Consider the following 19,668-nt stretch of genomic DNA (forward strand, 5'->3'; position numbering starts at 1 on the left):
TTCTCCTGCTGCTGCTTCTGAGGGATGCTACTGACATGAAAGAGCCTGCTCTTCTTGTGTGTGTGTGTGTGTGTGTGCGTGTGTGTGTGTGTTTGTGTGTGCACAGGCATGCACAGTTAATGGTACAAGGGAACTTGGTTAGATTAAGAAATTAAGAGAGAATATTCTTACATTTATAGCTTGTCAGAAATAATTTATTACGTGGATTTTTCTTGCTTTCTCTTTTTTTTTTTGGGTGGACGGTTCTTCTTTTTTTAAAGCTGCATTTGTATGATTTAAGACTTGTGCAATAATTGTAAGGTTCGGTTTGTTTGATTATCTCTATTTTTCCTGTTTTTCAGTTTTAAGGTAAGATGAAATGACCCTTTAATTATCTACACAGCACATGTACGATATAAAGACACAGGCTCATAGTATGCTTAATGTTTACTATGTTTTTGTGTAACTTAATACTGTATTTTCGGGGAAATTTACTAGTTAGAACCACGCTTCATACTGTAAATAATCATTGTTGAAATAAAAGGCTATAAATATCTGTCATATAGGGCACTTTGAGGCTGTTTATAAATTTTAAGACAACTAATAAAGTTTTATTTACACTACATTCAAATCCTCTCTTTTTCTGCATGCAGAAGCTCTGGTGACATTGCTGTATGTTGCAGGTGTTAGGGAAGACTGGTTAAGCATCAGATTAATTCCCACTATAATATAATCACTGTTGACCAAATAATGTTTAAATATGCAAAGATTCTGTACAAGAGATATTGTGCTGAATTATTACCATAATCATCTGCCATGATGTTTACAGGGACCACCAAAAACCATAAGCTTTCAGCTTTATCGTTATATTTTAGTGTCTGCATTCAGATATGCTTCTGAGAATGAGCAAATTTGTATTATACTCTGAATATACAGTATGTATGTGTGTGTATAAATATGTATATATAGTTTAATACACAGCAGAATATATAACTTAAAAAAAACAATCACCATTTTAGTATCCGTATTAAAATGCTTAAAAAATGTGTATATATATATATATATATATATATATATATATATATATATAAAATACGCACTGTTGTTCGAGTTTGTGATTAGTAAGATTTTTTGTGTTTTTTAAATAATAACTTTCACAATATTCCTGTTTTTATTATTATCATTATTATTATTATTATTTTCTTCTTTTTTTTTTTTGCATTCCTAAAGGAAAGCCTTGCCACCCCAGTTGGCAGCAACGAATTAAAGGTTATGGCCAATTAGAAAATTTACGAGTGCGTATCTTTCGTGATTCGTGATCCCGCTCCGAACTCCCGAAATGACTCAAATGATTCGCGAACCCGCTCCGAACTCTCAAACTGACTCAAATGATTCGCGATCCAGCTCCGAACTCTCAAACTGACTCAAATGATTCGCGATCCCGCTCCGAACACCCGAACTGACTCAAATGATTCGCGATTCCGCTACGAACTCCCGAACTGATTCAAATGATTCGCGATCCCGCTACGAACTCCCGAACTGATTCAAATCTGATTCGCAATCCCGAAACTGACTCGCTAATCCGCTTTGAACTCCCGAACTGACTCAAACGATTCGCGAACCCGCTCCGAACTCCCAAACTGATTCAAATGATTTGTGATCCCCAAACTCTTATAATTTACAAAGTATTAATATACTGTAATATTTTTGTTGTTGTTGTTGCTATAAAAACAGACTTAAGCCATCAATAGCCTTTAAAATGGCTTAAAATGTATTATATAAAAAAAATAATGAGGCAATAATGATTGGTTAATAATAACACTTAAAATACATAATATAGGCAAATACAAAATAAACAATTTATGTACATGTTATTACAAATGCCATGTGATTGCTGCTGTTACACTTGCAGGACGATCAAATTCTTGTTTAGGCTACTGACCAAACATTTAATTCAAATATTCACTTAATCTTTCATTTTTGGACACCTTTTTGCCATAGATGACACAGGATTTATAATTTCTTCAACAAAAAAACGTGCATATCACAACCCTCACAAAAATAAACCATGGTTTTATCATAGTAAAACTGCTTAGTTTCCTTTTGCATGATTTCTGAATGCTTGAGACTATAAAATAAATTAGAGTCATAATAAAGTTATAGCCATAGGTAAATGTCGCGAGCTACAATTGTGATTTGTAAATAACACAATTTATTCATTTAGTTTTTTATTTGATTAAAGTTATTTTTTCACCCCTATAGTAGTTTTTTTTCCATTATCATATTTGAGGAAGGGGGGCACAACAATACAATCCTGCTTATGGGAACCCTTAAGGTGATGTTATACACGTCTCTGGGAATGTGTGCTCTACCACACACACACACACACACACACACACACACACACACACACACACACACACACACACACACACTGAAGCATGCGTGGTGTTTTCAGCTCTTCACTATATTGATGCATGATGTATGCAACACATGGGCACGTCAGTGCGCTATGAGAGGATTTCACCATTTCATTTGATAAAACTATCTTCATTCATTCGTATCGTATACACAGACAGAAACGGCAATGTCTTTACGACAACCTGTCAAAATAAAATTCCGGTATAACTTGAAGAAATTCAAACAGAAATATAGTACTTTTGCACAGTAGAGTATGCTATACTTCAAGTATTAGCATACTTGATATGCTATACTTCCTATTAGCTAATAATAATAGTTAATTTAAAAACACAGAAACTCTGTCTACAACCCACCAAAATAAAAGTTTGGTCTAACTCAAAGAAATTATGTAAGAAATTGCTTAGTAAAATATACTTTAAAAAAATAAATATTAAAACATTATTTTAAGGGAATATCACACAAGTTTTCATAGAAGTTTTAATTTAAGCTTGCCAAAACAATAACACATTTTTCAAAAACAATTTCTAAAAGTACATTTGTATTTGTGCCTATAATGTTTATTTATTAATTATTATTGTCAGCTAATAAAAGCTATGCTTCAGGACCATATTCATATAACATCTAAGGCTAAATGTAGCTCTTGACTGGTTGAGTTAGATGATGATTAACACTAAACAGTAGAAAATCATTTGAGTCCCCCCAGCTGTAAATGGCTGTTAAAATCTTGTGTTTCTTATAATAAATTGACATATTGATAACACCGAATCTTTTATAATGCTCTTAATTACATTTTGATGCATACTGTATGCATTAGTGAGTGTGGTGGTGCTTATGGGGTATGGTCACTTATTCCTTATATGAACTTTCAAATGCAAGACATTGAATTGCATGAGATTAAGTTTGCAAATGATAGCCTGTGTCCTTTAAAAAAAAAAAAAAAAAGTGTGCACATATATTTATCATCAAACTGTGATAACTGTGACTAAATTCAGTATATATACGTCTGCCATATGTTGCCACCCCTCAAAAATTCCTGCCCCCTTCTCGCCACCCCATCAATATTTTTCTAGATCCGCCCCTGCATTACAGTTTGTAAAATGTGCTCATGTTGGCTGTAGCGCGCCAGTAATGAGTTGCAGTACCGAGCGCTGGCGGTAGATGTCGCCAGTGGACGCGGCGCCGCGCGCTCCTCGGCTTATAATGTGAAATGTGATGCTCGCGCGCAACAACGCACGCGTCATCTCGAGCGCAGCACTTTAATGCCAAGAGAAACTCCAGAGACGCTGCAGAAGAGAAGAAGAGCCATGCAATGAGCGCGCTATCCTGACCCAAGCCTCCGATCCACAAACTCAAACCCTGTTTGCATGCGTTTAATCCACACATTTAAGAAAAGGAAGCAGTGTACTCCTATAAATGTAGCTTTTCCATTACTCTATAGAAAGATTTAATAGCTTTTATAAAGTTCTCCTCGGGTTGACTTCAGCACTGAGGATGCGCAACAGAATGACGGGATTTTCTACACGGAAAAGAAGCGCTTTGGATGGTTTTGTGTGTTTGTGTTTAATTTCTTTGGCGTATTCCTTCAACCTTGACTTACACCATCCCGTGCTGTTTCGAGGACCAGAGGCGACGTTTTTTGGATATTCGGTCCTGGAGCACGTCCATGACAACACACGCTGGTGAGCACTGAGTCTGGAATGGATTAAACATTCATACAGTCAGTTTTGCATCTTTTTAGTTGGTTTAAGGGTGAAAATAAATATTATGTCTCTTTAGTCTATTGAGGTTTGTTTCGAGTTGTGTTTTGGCGCTCCAGTACAATAAACCATAGGTAAACTGTCTTAAAGACTTTATACAAAAACAAATATAAAGTTTATATATGTATATAAGCCTATTATTAAGTTATTCTGGGAAAAAAAGCTCCTTCGGCATTTGGAGAATTACATTTTGTTTTCTAAGGCAATGACATTTAGGGCTTTTAGACTGTGATTACCAATGCACCACTAAATAATCACATTAATGTTCATGCTATTCTCTTACATTATTCAGCTCAAGCTTACAAAAGTGCAATGTTTTCCCTTACTTTTATGATTTAACTCTTGCCATTACATTTCAGACATGAAATTTTTGCAACCTCTCTTGTGACTGAACAGATGTTAAGTCTTTCTTCCAAGGGCTGACCTAAAGTTTAAAGGGAAACACTGGCCAGCGCCCAAATCATTGCCTTTGCTTCAGTGGAGATGATGATGTTGTTCTTGCATCACTGAATTGTAGAGCCAAACCATGACAGTACGACAAGGCAAAACCACCTCCAGGGCTAATTCAGTTATTAGGCATCTCCATTATTCATCCATGACACTTACAGACACTTACAAAAGATAGTTTGGTTTTCCATTTTATAATGATGAAACACTCCAGTCCCAGGCATCCCAGGGTGTGTGTGTAGTTGTGTTGTGATGTTCAGTGACACTTTCTCCTGATCTCTGTAGGATTGTGGTTGGGGCTCCCAGAGCAAACTCATCATTCAGCAGTTCGGTTCAATCTCCTGGAGCTGTGTACAAGTGCCGAATCCACAACAACCCAGAGCAACGCTGCACTGAGATGGACCTCGGCAGAGGTGTGTGTCTCACAAATACCCAGAATACACATGCAGGAGCTCTTACTTTACATGCATCCCTAGAGTATGTTAACAAAGCATAGTGCATCTCAGCCGCTTGATTGTTTATATAATCAAAAATGTGACTATTTTATTATCAGACTCTAAATATAAAGTTGGATGTATTATGTCTGATTTTATCTGAAAACATATGCTCACATAAAGTGGTAGGCCTATAGACTAAATAGTAGGGGTGTAACTATTCATCGATACATCGATACGATGTCTGACGATACGATACATCAATGTCACAAGTAAAATATTGATATCTGTAGTTTAACCCTTTAACTGCCTCCTCAACCAAATGGTTGATTTGTCACTTTATGGTAAACGTAGAAAAGCTAAGCTAATGTTTTCAGATAATCCTTTCTGCTGTCAGAATGTACTATTTGCTGAGAAATATAACTTTCTGATCATTCATTATAGTTCATATTTTCTGATTTCCATAGTATGTGTATGAATTCCGGTACTTTTGCCATAAAGTGACATATCAACCATTTGGTAGAGGCCGATATTTTAAAAATTATGGGACGTGTAGAAAAAAAATACATTGAGTGTGGTAACTAATGACATAAAGAGATAAGAAATGCAAACAAAAAAATTTTCAAATGCTTTTTTCTTGGTGGGGCAGTTAAAGGGTTAAATATATATTTATTTTTTTGCTATTGCTTGTAATTAGGTTATCTGTAGAAAAGCTTTTTAGCACTGAGCCCATATAAGCAGCCAGAATTGTTTTTGCAAACATTTTATATATATATATATATATATATATATATATATATATATATATATATATATATATATATATATATATATATATATATATATATATATTTATTATTATTATTAAAAAACATTATATATATATATATATATATATATATATATATATATATATATATATATATATATATATATATATATATAATATTATTCTTATTGTTATTTATTTATTTATTTTTTGTGAATGTCCCAACTGAGGTGCAGAATGTAAAAATTTCAGATAAATGTTCTTGTTATATATTTTGGTTGCATTTGTGAGTTAATAAAAATGAAGATGGTTGTTTAAAATAGATATATAATATCAAAATATCGATATGTCGATCGATATAATCATGTATCGTATCGAATCGTAGAATTTTTCATGTATCAAAAAATATTGTATATTGCAAATGTACTTTTTTTTTCTTCACAAAAATTAACTATATTATCATCTTGCTCTTTATATAAAGTTGGATATAAAAATACGTCCATATAAAATAATTAGTATATAAACTTATAAAAAAAGTATATAACTTGCATAAAAAATATAATGTTCTCCAGATGCATACTGTATACTTGTGCAAAGCCATATGTGTATAATAACCATAGAGCAAATCTCAGCTTTGTGATTGTTTATATCAACAAAAACAAAGTAGCTATGTTATTGCACAGATCTCTATGTAAACATGTCTAAATCTTTCTAAAGATCTTTGGTAAAAAGGGAAGTGAAAATGCGTTGATCTATTATCATTCTCTCTTTTGTGAGTGTCAGATGTGCTTGGTTTGACAACAGCAGTTTCGATGAAAAACAGACGATTTCATCTGCACAGTCAAATCAGTCAGTAAAAGAGCAGAACTGTTTTATACGGGTAGTTTAACCCGAACCACTGTACAACTCAAATCACTCATGAAGTTAAACATGGATTTTGGACCGGTCAACATTTGAAAACCTGCCTGGACCATTATTTTATCAGCCTTGCTTTTGTTACATTTAACAACTATTCTCGCAGTTATAATCAAAAACACAGTTGTTATCTAACCCTCTTATTTTCACATTTCCCCTGTTATACTAACCCTCACTCTCAGCGCTGGTAGTGTATCGATTTACACTTTTACTTCTGTAAACAAGCATCATACTGAGAGCTTGTTTATGTGATGGACAGCTGACGATATCATTGTTTTATCTTTTTAATATTTTATGTTACTGTGTGAGATCAGTTAAAATGTCTGTTGTCTGGCTCCTGAAGCATTTTGATAGAAATGATGAATGGTTTGGCTAATATTTTCCGAATGGCCTTGCCAACGATTCAGTGTGTAGAGATCTCTTGAAGCTCTTTTCTTGTGGTGGAGAGATGAGAGCGGTTTGTGAGAGCGGTTTAATGCGCACACTTCTGATTGCGCTGTGTCTTACTGACTGAACACACGTGAGCAAATGAAGCATGTCCTGGGGGATCTACTTTAATTTTACATGAATCATTTGGGATTAGATCCCTCAGGGGCCCCCCTTAAGAAATATTGCTACTGATATAGTGAACTAGTGAACTAATACATCACTTGCTCACCAATGGATCCTCTGCAGTGAATGGGTGCCGTCAGAATGAGAGTCCAAACAGCTGATAAAAACATCACAATAATCCACATCACTACAGTAAATCAGTTAATGACTTGTGAAGTGAAAAGCTGTGTCCATTAAGATATTTTTTAACTTTAAACCATTGCTTCTGGCAAAAATATGAATCCTCTGACATAATTTTGCTTTCTCTAGTGAAAAGGTTGTCTTGTGTGAATCAGGAGAGAAATATGCACAGATACAAGCGGAAACAGTCCAAAACGGCTCTAAACAAATACTGGGTGCTGGTGGATTTTAATGTGAGACGACAACAGGGGGATGAACAGCATTATTATGGATTTTGGAAGTTAAAAAGTCTTGATGAATTTGTTTTTTGTACAAACACAGCTTTTCACTTCACAAATCATTCACTGAAGGAGTTAATGGAGTGGTGTGGATTATTGTGATGTTTTTATCAGCTGTTTAGACTCTCATTCTGACGGCACCCATTCACTGCAGAGCATCCATTGGTGAGCAAGTGATGTAACACAACTGTACATTTTTTCAAATCTGTTTCCATGAAGAAACAAACTCATCTTCATCCTGGATGGCCTGAGGATTAGTACATCTTCACCCAGTTTTCATTTTCAACTATTCCTGTAACTTATGTGACTTTATTTCTTCTGTGGAGCAAGAACATTCTGCTAAACATCATATATGTGACCCTGGAGCACAAAACCAGTCTAAACGGTCAATTTCTCGAAACTGAGATTTATACATCCTCTGAAAGCTGAATAAATAAGCTTTCCATTGATGCATGGTTTGTTAGGAGGACAATATTTGGCCGAGATGCAACTATTTGAGAATCTGACAGTGCAAAAAACAAAAAATCATCTTTAAAGTTGTCCAAAATGAAGTTCTTAGCAATGCATATACTAATCAAAAATTAAGTTTGGATATATTTACAACAGGAAATTTACAAAATCTCTTCATGGAACATGATCTTTACGTAATATCCTAATAATATTTGACAAAATACAAATCAATAATTTTGACCCATACAATGCTTTTTTGTATATTGCTACAAATATACCCCAGAGACTTAAGACTGCGTTTGTGCTCCAGGGACACATTTTATGTTCCACAGTAGAAGAAAAGTCCTACTGCTTTGGCAATCACATTAGGGTGAGTAAATTATGACAGAATTTGTCAGATGTTATCGCAGTAGCATTTACTAATCTGTTTGCAGACATGAAACTATTTATCAGTTACGAAATGGTCTTGATCTTGATAATTGCAAGTATATTTTGAGCAATTCTTTAGCTGTGTACCGCAGATCCTTTCTTCTATTTTTACAGCCTTCATTGAAGTTCTATACTTGATAAAGTGAAATGCATTGTCCTCAGTTGTGTAGGCAAGTAAATCTCCACTTTCTACTATTTATTATCTTCATCAAATACAATAATTATGCTATTTCCTTCAACGCAACACTGAGCCTATTCAGATTCATATTTAGGATTGGCAATTACAATCTTGATTGTCAGGGGTATAAGGGTTCTGTATAATGTGTTTTAAAGTGTAAATGCTTTGATCTCTTTTGTGGAGTTTTTGACTCGTGTTTTAATTTTCTGACGTACCTGTACCAGGTAAGCTACTGAGCAAGTTTACTGCATCATAAGAGACATGCATATGGGGTTGTTTGTGTGCTAAAAACATTAAAACGCTTGAGTTTGCAAATATCATACTATGGTAAAAGTGTCTTAATATAGTATTCTGCAAGGAACTGCCAAAAACAAGTCTTTATTTTTCAATAGTCTGTCTCTGTAATCATAATGTGTGTGGAAAGGAATAAAAGTAGTTTGTTTATTACTACCACTAGTGCACATTTCAACCAGAAACTTATATAGATATGTTTTTGGAGCGTAAATGTAGGAAGAGGCAAATTTTTCAAATGAGCCTGTGTTGATTACATTACATGCAATAGTGCAAATTGTACAGAAACTGAGTGAAATCGAATTAAAACTATTTGTGTGTTAGTGTTGCATTGCTAGCTGAGCGATATGCTATTGCCATCCACTGTACCAAACTGTTATTGGTTGATCAGGTTTGTTCCCACAGTGTTAAAAAGATCCACACCTGACAAATCTTTCACCACATTCACTGTTGACCAGCGCTTCATCATAGTTGCCCGTGATGATCCAAGTAGCACGCGCATTTGTTTTCTTTCAGTTATCCGTTAACCGACTAGCACACTCCTGGCTCGCGCTCAATCACTACACGCTTGAGATCTCATCCTACTTCTCATCCTCTCACTAAGCATTTCACAACCAGAAGAATGTGGCACTCAGGACTCACACAGATGCGAAAACAAACACGACTGTTCGGAGGGAACCAGGGTCGCTGATTTGGTGGGATGTTTATAGTCTGAGGAACATTCCTTGCGCCTCCTTATTTGAAGTGATGGCCAAGGGTTTTAAGAAGAGAATTCTTCTCGCGGTTTGCCTGCAGTTTTGACCCTGTGAAATATATCTGTGTTCAGTGAGTAGTGTTTTTGGATGGTGCTTTGCTGCTAATTGCTGAAAATAATGTTTCGTCCGTATCCCAAGCAAACTTCATCTTGGTTTTTGACAGTTTGTGTTTCCCTCCTAACTTGAGATCTGGCTCTCTTCTTTGTGTGCTTTGGATGCTTCACAGCTTTGGGGGCAAAAGCATTAACTTCAAAAAACCCGAACAAGACATGATTAGAACCAACTGCCCCATCTTTGACAAGTTACTGTTTAGGATGTAAAAAGTGACAGACTTCGTGTAATAGCTGCTAAAAAAGACTGGTTTATGAATTTCCAACCAAGTTCATGATAGTTTCTCCTGGTTAGTGCTCGTCTTGCTGGTGCAAAAGTTTGGGTTCAGTAAGATTCTTAGAAGTTTTAATCAGCAAAGATGCACTAAATTGATCAAAAGTGAAGTTTTGCATATGGCACACTATTTCCTTGTCTGAAACATTCACCCGCCATAAAAAAAAAAAAAGCTGGATCGGGTTCGATTGTCTGAACTTCTGAATCCGTAACATGCATTTTAAAACAGAAAACTGCATTTGAAAATATCAGACTCTGTGTGCGAAGACCTTTAAACTTAGGATGTTGTCTTAGTAGGAAGAAGATGCTATAACAATTGAACAATTGAAAATATTTATGACAATATTTTTAAACTCCCTGCAGGAATAACACACCTTGCTCATAAATCCTCAATTTTTGTGCAGTTAAATACCTAAAATAGACTATACCTCCAAAATAGATCATGTCTTATTCAAGAAGCTGATATCTCATGGTTTATATTTTTCAGGGTCATCAGTATAAGCCATTTTAATCCTAAACGTTTGAGGTAAATGAACTGTGATCATGCTTTGAGTTTTTTTTTTTTTAAATGCCTTACAATTTAGTGAACAGACTGGGGATGTGTTTCCCGAAAGGATCGCATACTTTAAGTAGAAATGGTCTCTACAGTCTGCTTAGTTTTAAAATGCTTTTGGGAAATACAGCCCTTTTGTGTATTTCTCTATTGTATTCCATTGAGATGCTTTATAGCTGAACTGAATTTGCTTGATAATTGATTAACTTTACAGCACTGACACATTTATCGAACTGAAATTAACCGAGTTGAACTCAATTGAGCTGAATGATGGTATTGTCTTCTGTAAATAGTACTGAAATGATATTGCAATCATAACACTGTTGATTTTGCCATGCATATATCTACTGCTGCTGATATGGTGTTAAATTGATTATAGCTGATCATAGTATAAATGTGACATGACTTGACTATGTACCATGGTACTGAATGCTCACCATATTAATGTACCATGATATTTATGACAATATTTTGGTATATCATGGTACTTTTTGTTGAGGACTATACACAACATCCACATCAGATGTGATTTGCATGGCTTTGATGATCATTTTAGGAAATAAAAGTTCATTAATCAGTGTTTAGTAGGTTGCACGCATCTTTCTGCTACTGAATTGTGAGATTGGAAGTTGATTTGGTCAATAGAAGTAAAAAAAGAGCTTCTAGACTTTGATTCTCCAAGTAAAGCAGTTGCCCACTAGCATTGTGAACATTGGAATAAGTTCATACACTATATTTGCATTTGATACACATGAGTTTTACATTTCAAATATTTTGTGTTCTCATCTTACTAACACAAGGCAGTATTGTCTGTATTTAAGCAAATTGAACAGTCTCAAACATGGACTGTCTGACTTTTGCTTCAGGCTGTCTGGTCTCGGAGTGGTTTTATTGTGTTTCTCATTGTGTTACACTTTTCAAAGATGAGGCGGTGCTCTTCCTTTTTGCAACACATTTATTTTCTGTATGAAAGTATGAAAAAGACAGTTTAGATTGGGAACACTCTCGGTAGCGTGTGCACTCAAACTCACTCGTTACATACTGATCGCTCTTTCACTCTACTAGCGTCAGTATTCTTAACAGTATCGAAAATAATGTCTCAAAGTGCAAGCATTTATGCATATTCATGACACTGACTGGGACACACCAATACAATATCCTTAAAGTTACATTTTCTAAACCGATTAACACTGTAACACAATAAATCTAAACATCTTCAATACCCAATCTTACACTGTGCAGAAGCAAGTATAGTAAATAACATTCAAGTATCACATTAGACTCTGGTAACAATTACAGGTAAGTACAGTGAAACTCTATACTCAAACGCTGAAAATCACAATTCAGTATATAACTGCATTACTCCAGCATTTATAAATTGTATAAACTTTTCTTATTGCTCTTTTTATCATTTTATTAATTATTTTAATCACAGTTTTAACCCAAATAATGGTTTCTGTATTTTAACATTACATTCTCAGCAAATGGATTCTAAAATTATTAACACAGAGAATCTGATTTCTGATTAATAATACACCATGAAATGCTCTTTCTCACAGTTAATGGCTTATGATGAAATGACTCTCAATAAAGTTAACACGTGAGTGGGATGACTACAGGCCTACTCACACGTGTGCATTTTAGCTTAACTTCTTTAACACTACATGACTACTTCAGGTTCTTTAACATCGATTTAGTGTATCACCTATCTGACATTTTTATGTGAATCATGGTATTTTTACACACTTACTACTCATTTTCACTCATGCAGAAAGTTATGATCTTTTATCAGGATTGTTAATCTGATCGTCAGCCATTTTAGGTGCAAAAACTCTGAACCAGTGTAACATTGAACATCTCAATATGTTTCTCGCAAGAACTACAGTTTTAGAAGCACATAATACCGCTGTGAATTACTACAAGGTGAATTTCGTCAGCTTACCTGTATGAAAGTATGAAAAAGACAGTTTAGATTGGGAACACTCTCGGTAGCGTGTGCACTCAAACTCACTCGTTACATACTGATCGCTCTTTCACTCTACTAGCGTCAGTTACCAATCCTCAGCTGAGTGTACAGCTTAGGGTGCCCTCTATCGGTGAAGCTGAGTTTCACAACAGTAACACTTTTTCTAAAATACATCACAACAGTATGATCACCACATTTCAACGTAATTCTTATAATCAGAACTCAGTTACTGAAATCAAAATTTAAAGGGGCAATGTTTATACGTGTCTCTTAAAGGGGCAATAAACACTCAGGGCTACACTTTCCCCCACAAAATTAAATGTCTCCGGACATTTCCGTGAACAAGGAAAACATCACTTTAGAACACCTCAGCCATCCAAGGCCTCCAGTAACCATTAGTCTGTGTTACTTGAGTCTCTGTTACCTTACAGTTTCTTTGTACCAAGGACGGTTGACCCAATGTATCATAGCTCAGTACCACAGGCTGGTGTCTCAGTCTCTGGGGTCGCTGTCTTACCACCTGTTTCTCCCTTTGCATCAGAACCAGAGAGTCGGCTCCGGATTCACCATGCTCAGGCCTATCAGGACTTAAGTCAGGTCTCTGAGATTGTAGTGGCATATCCTCTTCGCTTTGTAGTGGCAAATCCTCTTCGCTTTGTAGTGGCAAATCCTCTTCGCTTTGTAGTGGCACATCCTCTTCGCTTTGTAGTGGCACATCCTCTTCGCTTTGTAGTGGCACATCCTCTTCGTGATGCTGAGGACTCTGCTGAGGCTGAAAAGGCTCTGCTAGAGGATTCAATGAACCCTGTCTTTGCCGTGTCCCTCGGCCAGGTCTGAGATGCCACTGGTAGTTGCCGCTGCATTCGTCGCTGGAGGTGTCACTCTGCTCTAGCTGTTGCCAATGCTGTCGTTCTGGCTTGTTTCTTCCCTTTGAATAGCTCTGGGACTCGTGTTGCTGACGAATCTCTGCTGGTGGCTGATCAACGGGAAGGAAATCACAGGGCAGCAGAAGATTTCTATGAACCACTCTGTCTCTTCCTTTACCACTTTCTGGACTGATCTCATAAACGGGACTGCCATCGGCTTTTCTCCCCTTCACTTTGTACACTTGACCCTCCCAGTAGGACTGGATCTTTCCAGGACCCCCTCTGGGAGTGAGGTTTCTGAGGAGAACTCTGTCGCCGGGGTGGAGGTCTCTCCCCTGAACTTTTCTGTCATAGAGGACTTTTCCCCGAACTGCTCCCTTGACAGCTGTTTTTGCCGCAATCTTGTATGCCTCCTGCATTCTCGTCTTCCAATGACTCACGTAGTCATCATAGGTGTCACGGGCCTCATCCTTTTCCAGATTAAATAACAGATCAATAGGCAGGCGAGGAGAACGTCCAAAGATAAGGTAATAGGGCGCGTAACCTGTTGCCTCATTCTTTGTGCAGTTGTACGCGTGGACAACTTTAGCGAGGTATTCCTTCCAATCCTCCTTCTCCTTGTCCTCCAGGGTACGCAGCATGGACAACAGGGTACGGTTAAACCTCTCCACCTGCCCGTTACCCTGGGGGTGGTATGGTGTCGTGTGCGAGCCCTGGATGCCAGAGAGTTTCTTCAAGCTAGCCATCAATCTGTTCTCAAACTCTTTACCCATATCGTGATGTAGTCGGCTGGGAAACCCGAACTTAAGGGCAAAATCGTTGAAAATCTTGTCAGCTACAGTCTTGGCCGCTTTGTTCCTAGTTGCGTAGGCCTGCGCGAATCTTGTAAAATGGTCCATGACCACCAATATATACTCATACCCATGCTTACATTTCTCCAAATGCAGAAAATCTATGGAAACGAGCTGGAATGGATATGTGGTCTGGATGGACACCAGAGGTGCACGGGTCTGCTTACTCGGTTTCTTCTTCTTGAGGCATTCACACACTTTACTGACAAAATGTTCAACGTCCCTACTCATCTGTGGCCAGTAGAACCGTTCTCGAATCAGGTCAAGCGTTCTTTCGACCCCCAAGTGACCCATGTCCTGGTGTAGTTCTTTGAAGACCAGCGGATGATAAACTTTGGGGAGCAGCAGTTGTTCTCGATGGGAAGTTCTACGGCGCAGAACACCATCTTGACCAACATGAACCTTTAGCCACTGTTTCAGCAGTATGGACACTGCAGGGTTTTCTGCTTTCACTTCAGCTCTACTTGGCCTCCTGCTCTGTGACTTGTACCAGAGGACTCTTGACAGGATTTCATCCTCCTCCTGTGCTTTGCAGATTTGATCTGTGGTGAGAGGTTGGCTGGTCTCACTGTCCTTCACCATGCTCAAAGCACTGACCTGAATCAACCCCACACCCTGGCAAGGGTGTATCCTTTCCGTTATGACCCTCTCCATGGACGCACTGATTACATCTTGACTGGCCTCAGCCGTACAGCAACGCATGTAGTCCTCAATATCCAAGGGCATCCGTGACAACCCATCTGCATCGGAATTGTTCTTGCCTGGGCGGTACCGGATAGTAAAGTTATAATCGGCCAACTCCGCCACCCATCTGTGTCCTGTTGCGTTGAGTTTTGCGGTGGTGAGCACATACGTTAGTGGATTGTTATCCGTGTATACCACGAATGATGGGGCATGGTAAAGGTAATCCCGGAAACGTTCGCAGATGGCCCACTTCAATGCTAAAAACTCTAATTTTCCAGAGTGCAGATGGTACCTCTTTTCTGATGGACTCAGCGTGCGGGAGCCATAGGCGATCACTCTCATCTTTCCCTGCTGTCTCTGATATAATACTGCACCAAGGCCAACTTGGGATGCATCACAATGTAATACGAACGCCTGGGTGAAATCCGGATATCCAAGGACAGGGGGCTTTGTCAGTGCATCTATTAGCTGGATCAACACTTCCTGGTGGGAGTTAGTCCACTGTACAGGTGTCTGTGATGGTAAGTGACCCTTGTATTTCTTTCCTGTTTTACAGAGCTTCTTCACGGTTGGGTCTGGAGTGCACTTCTCGATGTTCGGGACAGTGAGCAAGTTATACAGTGGGTGGGCCACACGGGAGAAATTTGGGATGAATGATCTATAGTAGGAGAGGAACCCAAGGATCTGGCGTACATCACCCACTGTAACAGGGGTCTTCTCCTTTAACGCCTGCACTGGAGCCATCTCTGCAGGGTCCATTGTGTAACCCTCTCCTGTCACCAACTTGCCAAGGAACCTGACACTCGATTTAAACAGCTCACATTTCTTTGGGGTCAGCTTCACACCATGTTCCTTATAACGCTGGAGAACAAGACGGATGTGTTCCACGTGCTCCTCGAAGCTACGACTGTGTACCAGGTTGTCATCGAGGTATGGGAGACAACTCGTGTCTCTCAACCCAGTCAAACAATGCTCCATGCTCCTCTGAAACTCTGCGGGTGCCGAACTCAGGCCAAAGGGTATGCGCACCCATTCATAGAGCCCCCAGGGTGTGATGAAAGCTGTTAGAGGACGACTCTCCTCATCCAGATAACCCTGGTGGTACGCTTTACCCTGATCTAAGACTGAGAACCACGAGCTCCCACCTAGAGCATCCAACATGTCTTGAATCCTTGGAATCGGATGGCGGTCGGGGACTGACTTACGATTTAGTTCTCTGAAGTCAACACAGAGACGAAGACTACCATCCTTCTTCCGGACACACACCACTGGCGATGAATAAGGGGATCGAGAAGGTGTGATCCACCCTCTTCTCAACAAATCCTGTAGATACTCCTTAACTTCATTGTGAAGAGGCTTTGGAACGGACATGTAAGTCTTTTGAACAGGGCTCGTATCATGGAGGGTAATATGCATCTTGAGTGATGGTATACACCCCACATCGTCACTGTCAAAGGAAAATGCCTCACATTCCTCCCGCAACATCCTCCTCACCACCTCTTGCTGTTCTTCTGAGAGATGGCAGAGATCCACAGGAGGGTCCCATGAGGTTGGTCTACGTGCTTGAGTGTTATCTGATTGTGGTGTGCTACTTGCTTCACTAGGCTTTGTCACTGTGCTGTCCTTCATTTCAGCTCCTGTATCATTCTTATTTATTTGTATAGGTGCTGTGTATACGGTCTTGACTGGTTCCAGATATCCAATCACACTGTGACGGTCCAGACAGATGGTGCGATCAGTCGTGTTGGTCATGGAGACGGGTATGTATGGAACTCTCCTTTCTGGGATCTGCACCAGTACATCATTGTAAATAATGCCTTCTGGGGGAGGATTGAGTAAGTCAGGTGAAAAGAACATATGTTGACCTTGGGCTCGTGAACTCACATGTGCTCTTATATAGACAGTGGTGACTTGGTTAGCTGGTAATGGAACTCTTTTTCCACCGGTACGAACTACACCAATCTCTGAATTTGAATCACCATTATGCATCAACTTGACTACACGATGAGCAGTTTTCACTGTTATTGCAAGGGCTCTACTCACTTTCTGTGCCAACTGCTTTCTTTCCCTTTTTGTCTTTTCCTCATTTCTGTTAATGATTGCCTCAATGACGTTGTAGCCGATGATGGGGTCACTGGCAACTGCTGGGTCACTTGACACAAGCATTGGGACTTGTAGTTCATTCATTTTGGTGGGGTCACTACCTAATCTGAAACTGACTTCAATCCAGCCGATATATGGAATGGGCGTGTCATTGGCAGCAAAGACTGTCAGTGTCTCATCCCCCAACAACTCTGAGATGGGTTTTACAACGGTGTGGGGGAGGTAGTTCAGTCGCCAGGGTTCATTCACTATGCTGGACTGTGCTCCTGTGTCCCACAGGGCTCTAACTGGGCGATTGTCCATGACACAGTCCACTATACATCGGCTTCCTACAAGGCTTACTAACTGTGGCTGGTATCGAGGTGGAATATAGTTAACTACACTTACAGCTGATGAGGCACCAGATGCTCTCTTTCCAAGGGCTGTTATAGGTTGAATGACTGGGCTGGGTGATGGCTGCTTGTTTTGGAGCGCTGTTTCTTGGACTACTGCTGGCCCCATCTCAGTAGTCCCTGCCCGTTTCCCGACGATGCTCTGCATCCGCGAGAGAAATGGCCTTCCTGCCCACATTTGAAACAGTGTGAACAGCTCTCACCTATCCCCTCATCCCTGCATTTCTTGCAGCCTTTCGCTCTCTGCTTTTGTTCAGGAGGACGGGGGCTTGCTTCCATTACAGCCAGAAACATTTGCTTCATCTCTTTGCGAAGTTCTTCCATCATCTGATGCACATTCATGCTGTCAGGCTTAGTGTCGTTTCCTTTTACTGTTTTGATCGCTGCTGTTGGGTTGGACTCCTTAAGTTTAGAGGGGCTCTGGGCAGGTGTGGATTTGACCTGAGTATCTGCTTGAAGCTCCTGCACTTTGGGTGTTTTACCAGCAGTGGATCTTTTCCGTTTTTCTTGTCTCTCACTTTCGACTTTGGCCGCCTCATCCACTTTCTGTATAAGTTCTTCATCTGATATACTCACATCACTGAGGTAGGGTAGAATTTGGAATTTCACAGAATCACTTAAAAGTCCAGTTTCTATTGAGCGGAGGAACTTGCGTTGAATGACGGCTCTGCTGTACTGTTCATCTGTGTCCTCATTCGCTGCTTTCCATAACAGCTTCTCTTTCAGCTCAATTGCACGGAATACAAAGTTCAGAGCAGTTTCTTTGGGCTCTTGAGAGATGTTAAGCAGCTGGTGGTAAAGTTCAGTGGAGCTATCTACCCGATAGTGACCTTTCAGGATGGTGAGAAGTGAACTAAGGGTCAGACCACGCTTGATTTCTAGCATGTCTCTCAAAGGCAGCCCTGGACTGACAGCCCTGATTACAGCTTCTACTACTTCCGTCTGTGTGTGCCCTTTTTCTATTCCCAGCTCAATCTGACGGACTAAACTGAGATATGACAATTTATCCCTCTGACCACTCTCTCCAATTTGACCACAGATTTTAAACTCTCTTCGCAATGTTACCTCAGGCAAAGGGTGAGTTGGTTCTAATCGACTCTTGAGCGGGGAATCGTTTTTCTTTACATGAGAGCTGTATGGTGAAAAATCTTTTTTCTGTTCTTCTTTTGGAGCTGGCTTCTCTGATGGGTACACTTCATCTTGTTGACGACACTCTTTACTTTGTCTTTCAATGAACATTAATAAATCAGCACAGTACTGTTTAACTTCATCACACTCTTGTTTCTCCTCAAGCTCATCCAATACACACTCAGCCATCTTGATAAGTGCCCTCCGTGTCCTGCTGCGGGACTCTCCACTGTCCAGGCCATCACATTTCAGGTACCTGCAGACATCCCAGAGAGACTCTTCCCCAAGCTGCCACAGAACTGCACTCACTTGATCACGCAGGATCTGACTGGTGTCCATGTTGTTGAAGGCTCAACTCGTTAGGAAGGAGGGGGGGTTAATGATGCTGATCACTTTGTCGCCTCCTCCTGGCTGGCTCGCCAAAATATGTTACACTTTTCAAAGATGAGGCGGTGCTCTTCCTTTTTGCAACACATTTATTTTCTGTATGAAAGTATGAAAAAGACAGTTTAGATTGGGAACACTCTCGGTAGCGTGTGCACTCAAACTCACTCGTTACATACTGATCGCTCTTTCACTCTACTAGCGTCAGTATTCTTAACAGTATCGAAAATAATGTCTCAAAGTGCAAGCATTTATGCATATTCATGACACTGACTGGGACACACCAATACAATATCCTTAAAGTTACATTTTCTAAACCGATTAACACTGTAACACAATAAATCTAAACATCTTCAATACCCAATCTTACACTGTGCAGAAGCAAGTATAGTAAATAACATTCAAGTATCACATTAGACTCTGGTAACAATTACAGGTAAGTACAGTGAAACTCTATACTCAAACGCTGAAAATCACAATTCAGTATATAACTGCATTACTCCAGCATTTATAAATTGTATA

At 39.1% G+C, this 19,668-nt stretch overlaps 2 protein-coding genes across 3 annotated transcripts in view; both read left to right on the forward strand.

Annotated features, from left to right (window-relative positions):
• Nucleotides 1–604, forward strand: part of LOC128025874 (golgin subfamily A member 4) — a 30,869-nt gene extending 30,265 nt beyond the window's left edge. For both annotated transcript variants that reach the window (XM_052612450.1, XM_052612451.1), the window contains exon 21: nt 1–604. This exon is cut by the window's left edge and continues 60 nt beyond it. The gene's annotated coding sequence lies outside the window, so the exon portion shown is untranslated.
• Nucleotides 605–3,674: 3,070 nt separating this feature from the next.
• The window catches only part of itga9 (integrin, alpha 9), a 91,306-nt gene continuing 75,312 nt past the window's right edge, over nt 3,675–19,668 (forward strand). Inside the window, exons 1-2 of the mRNA XM_052612465.1 lie at nt 3,675–4,079; nt 4,890–5,017. Of these exons, the coding sequence (XP_052468425.1) occupies nt 3,892–4,079; nt 4,890–5,017 (316 nt within the window). The 5' untranslated portion in view covers nt 3,675–3,891. The remainder of the gene's footprint in view (nt 4,080–4,889; nt 5,018–19,668) is intronic.

Source organism: Carassius gibelio, chromosome A13 (genome assembly GCF_023724105.1).
Source record: "Carassius gibelio isolate Cgi1373 ecotype wild population from Czech Republic chromosome A13, carGib1.2-hapl.c, whole genome shotgun sequence".
Taxonomy (NCBI): Eukaryota; Metazoa; Chordata; class Actinopteri; order Cypriniformes; family Cyprinidae; genus Carassius; species Carassius gibelio.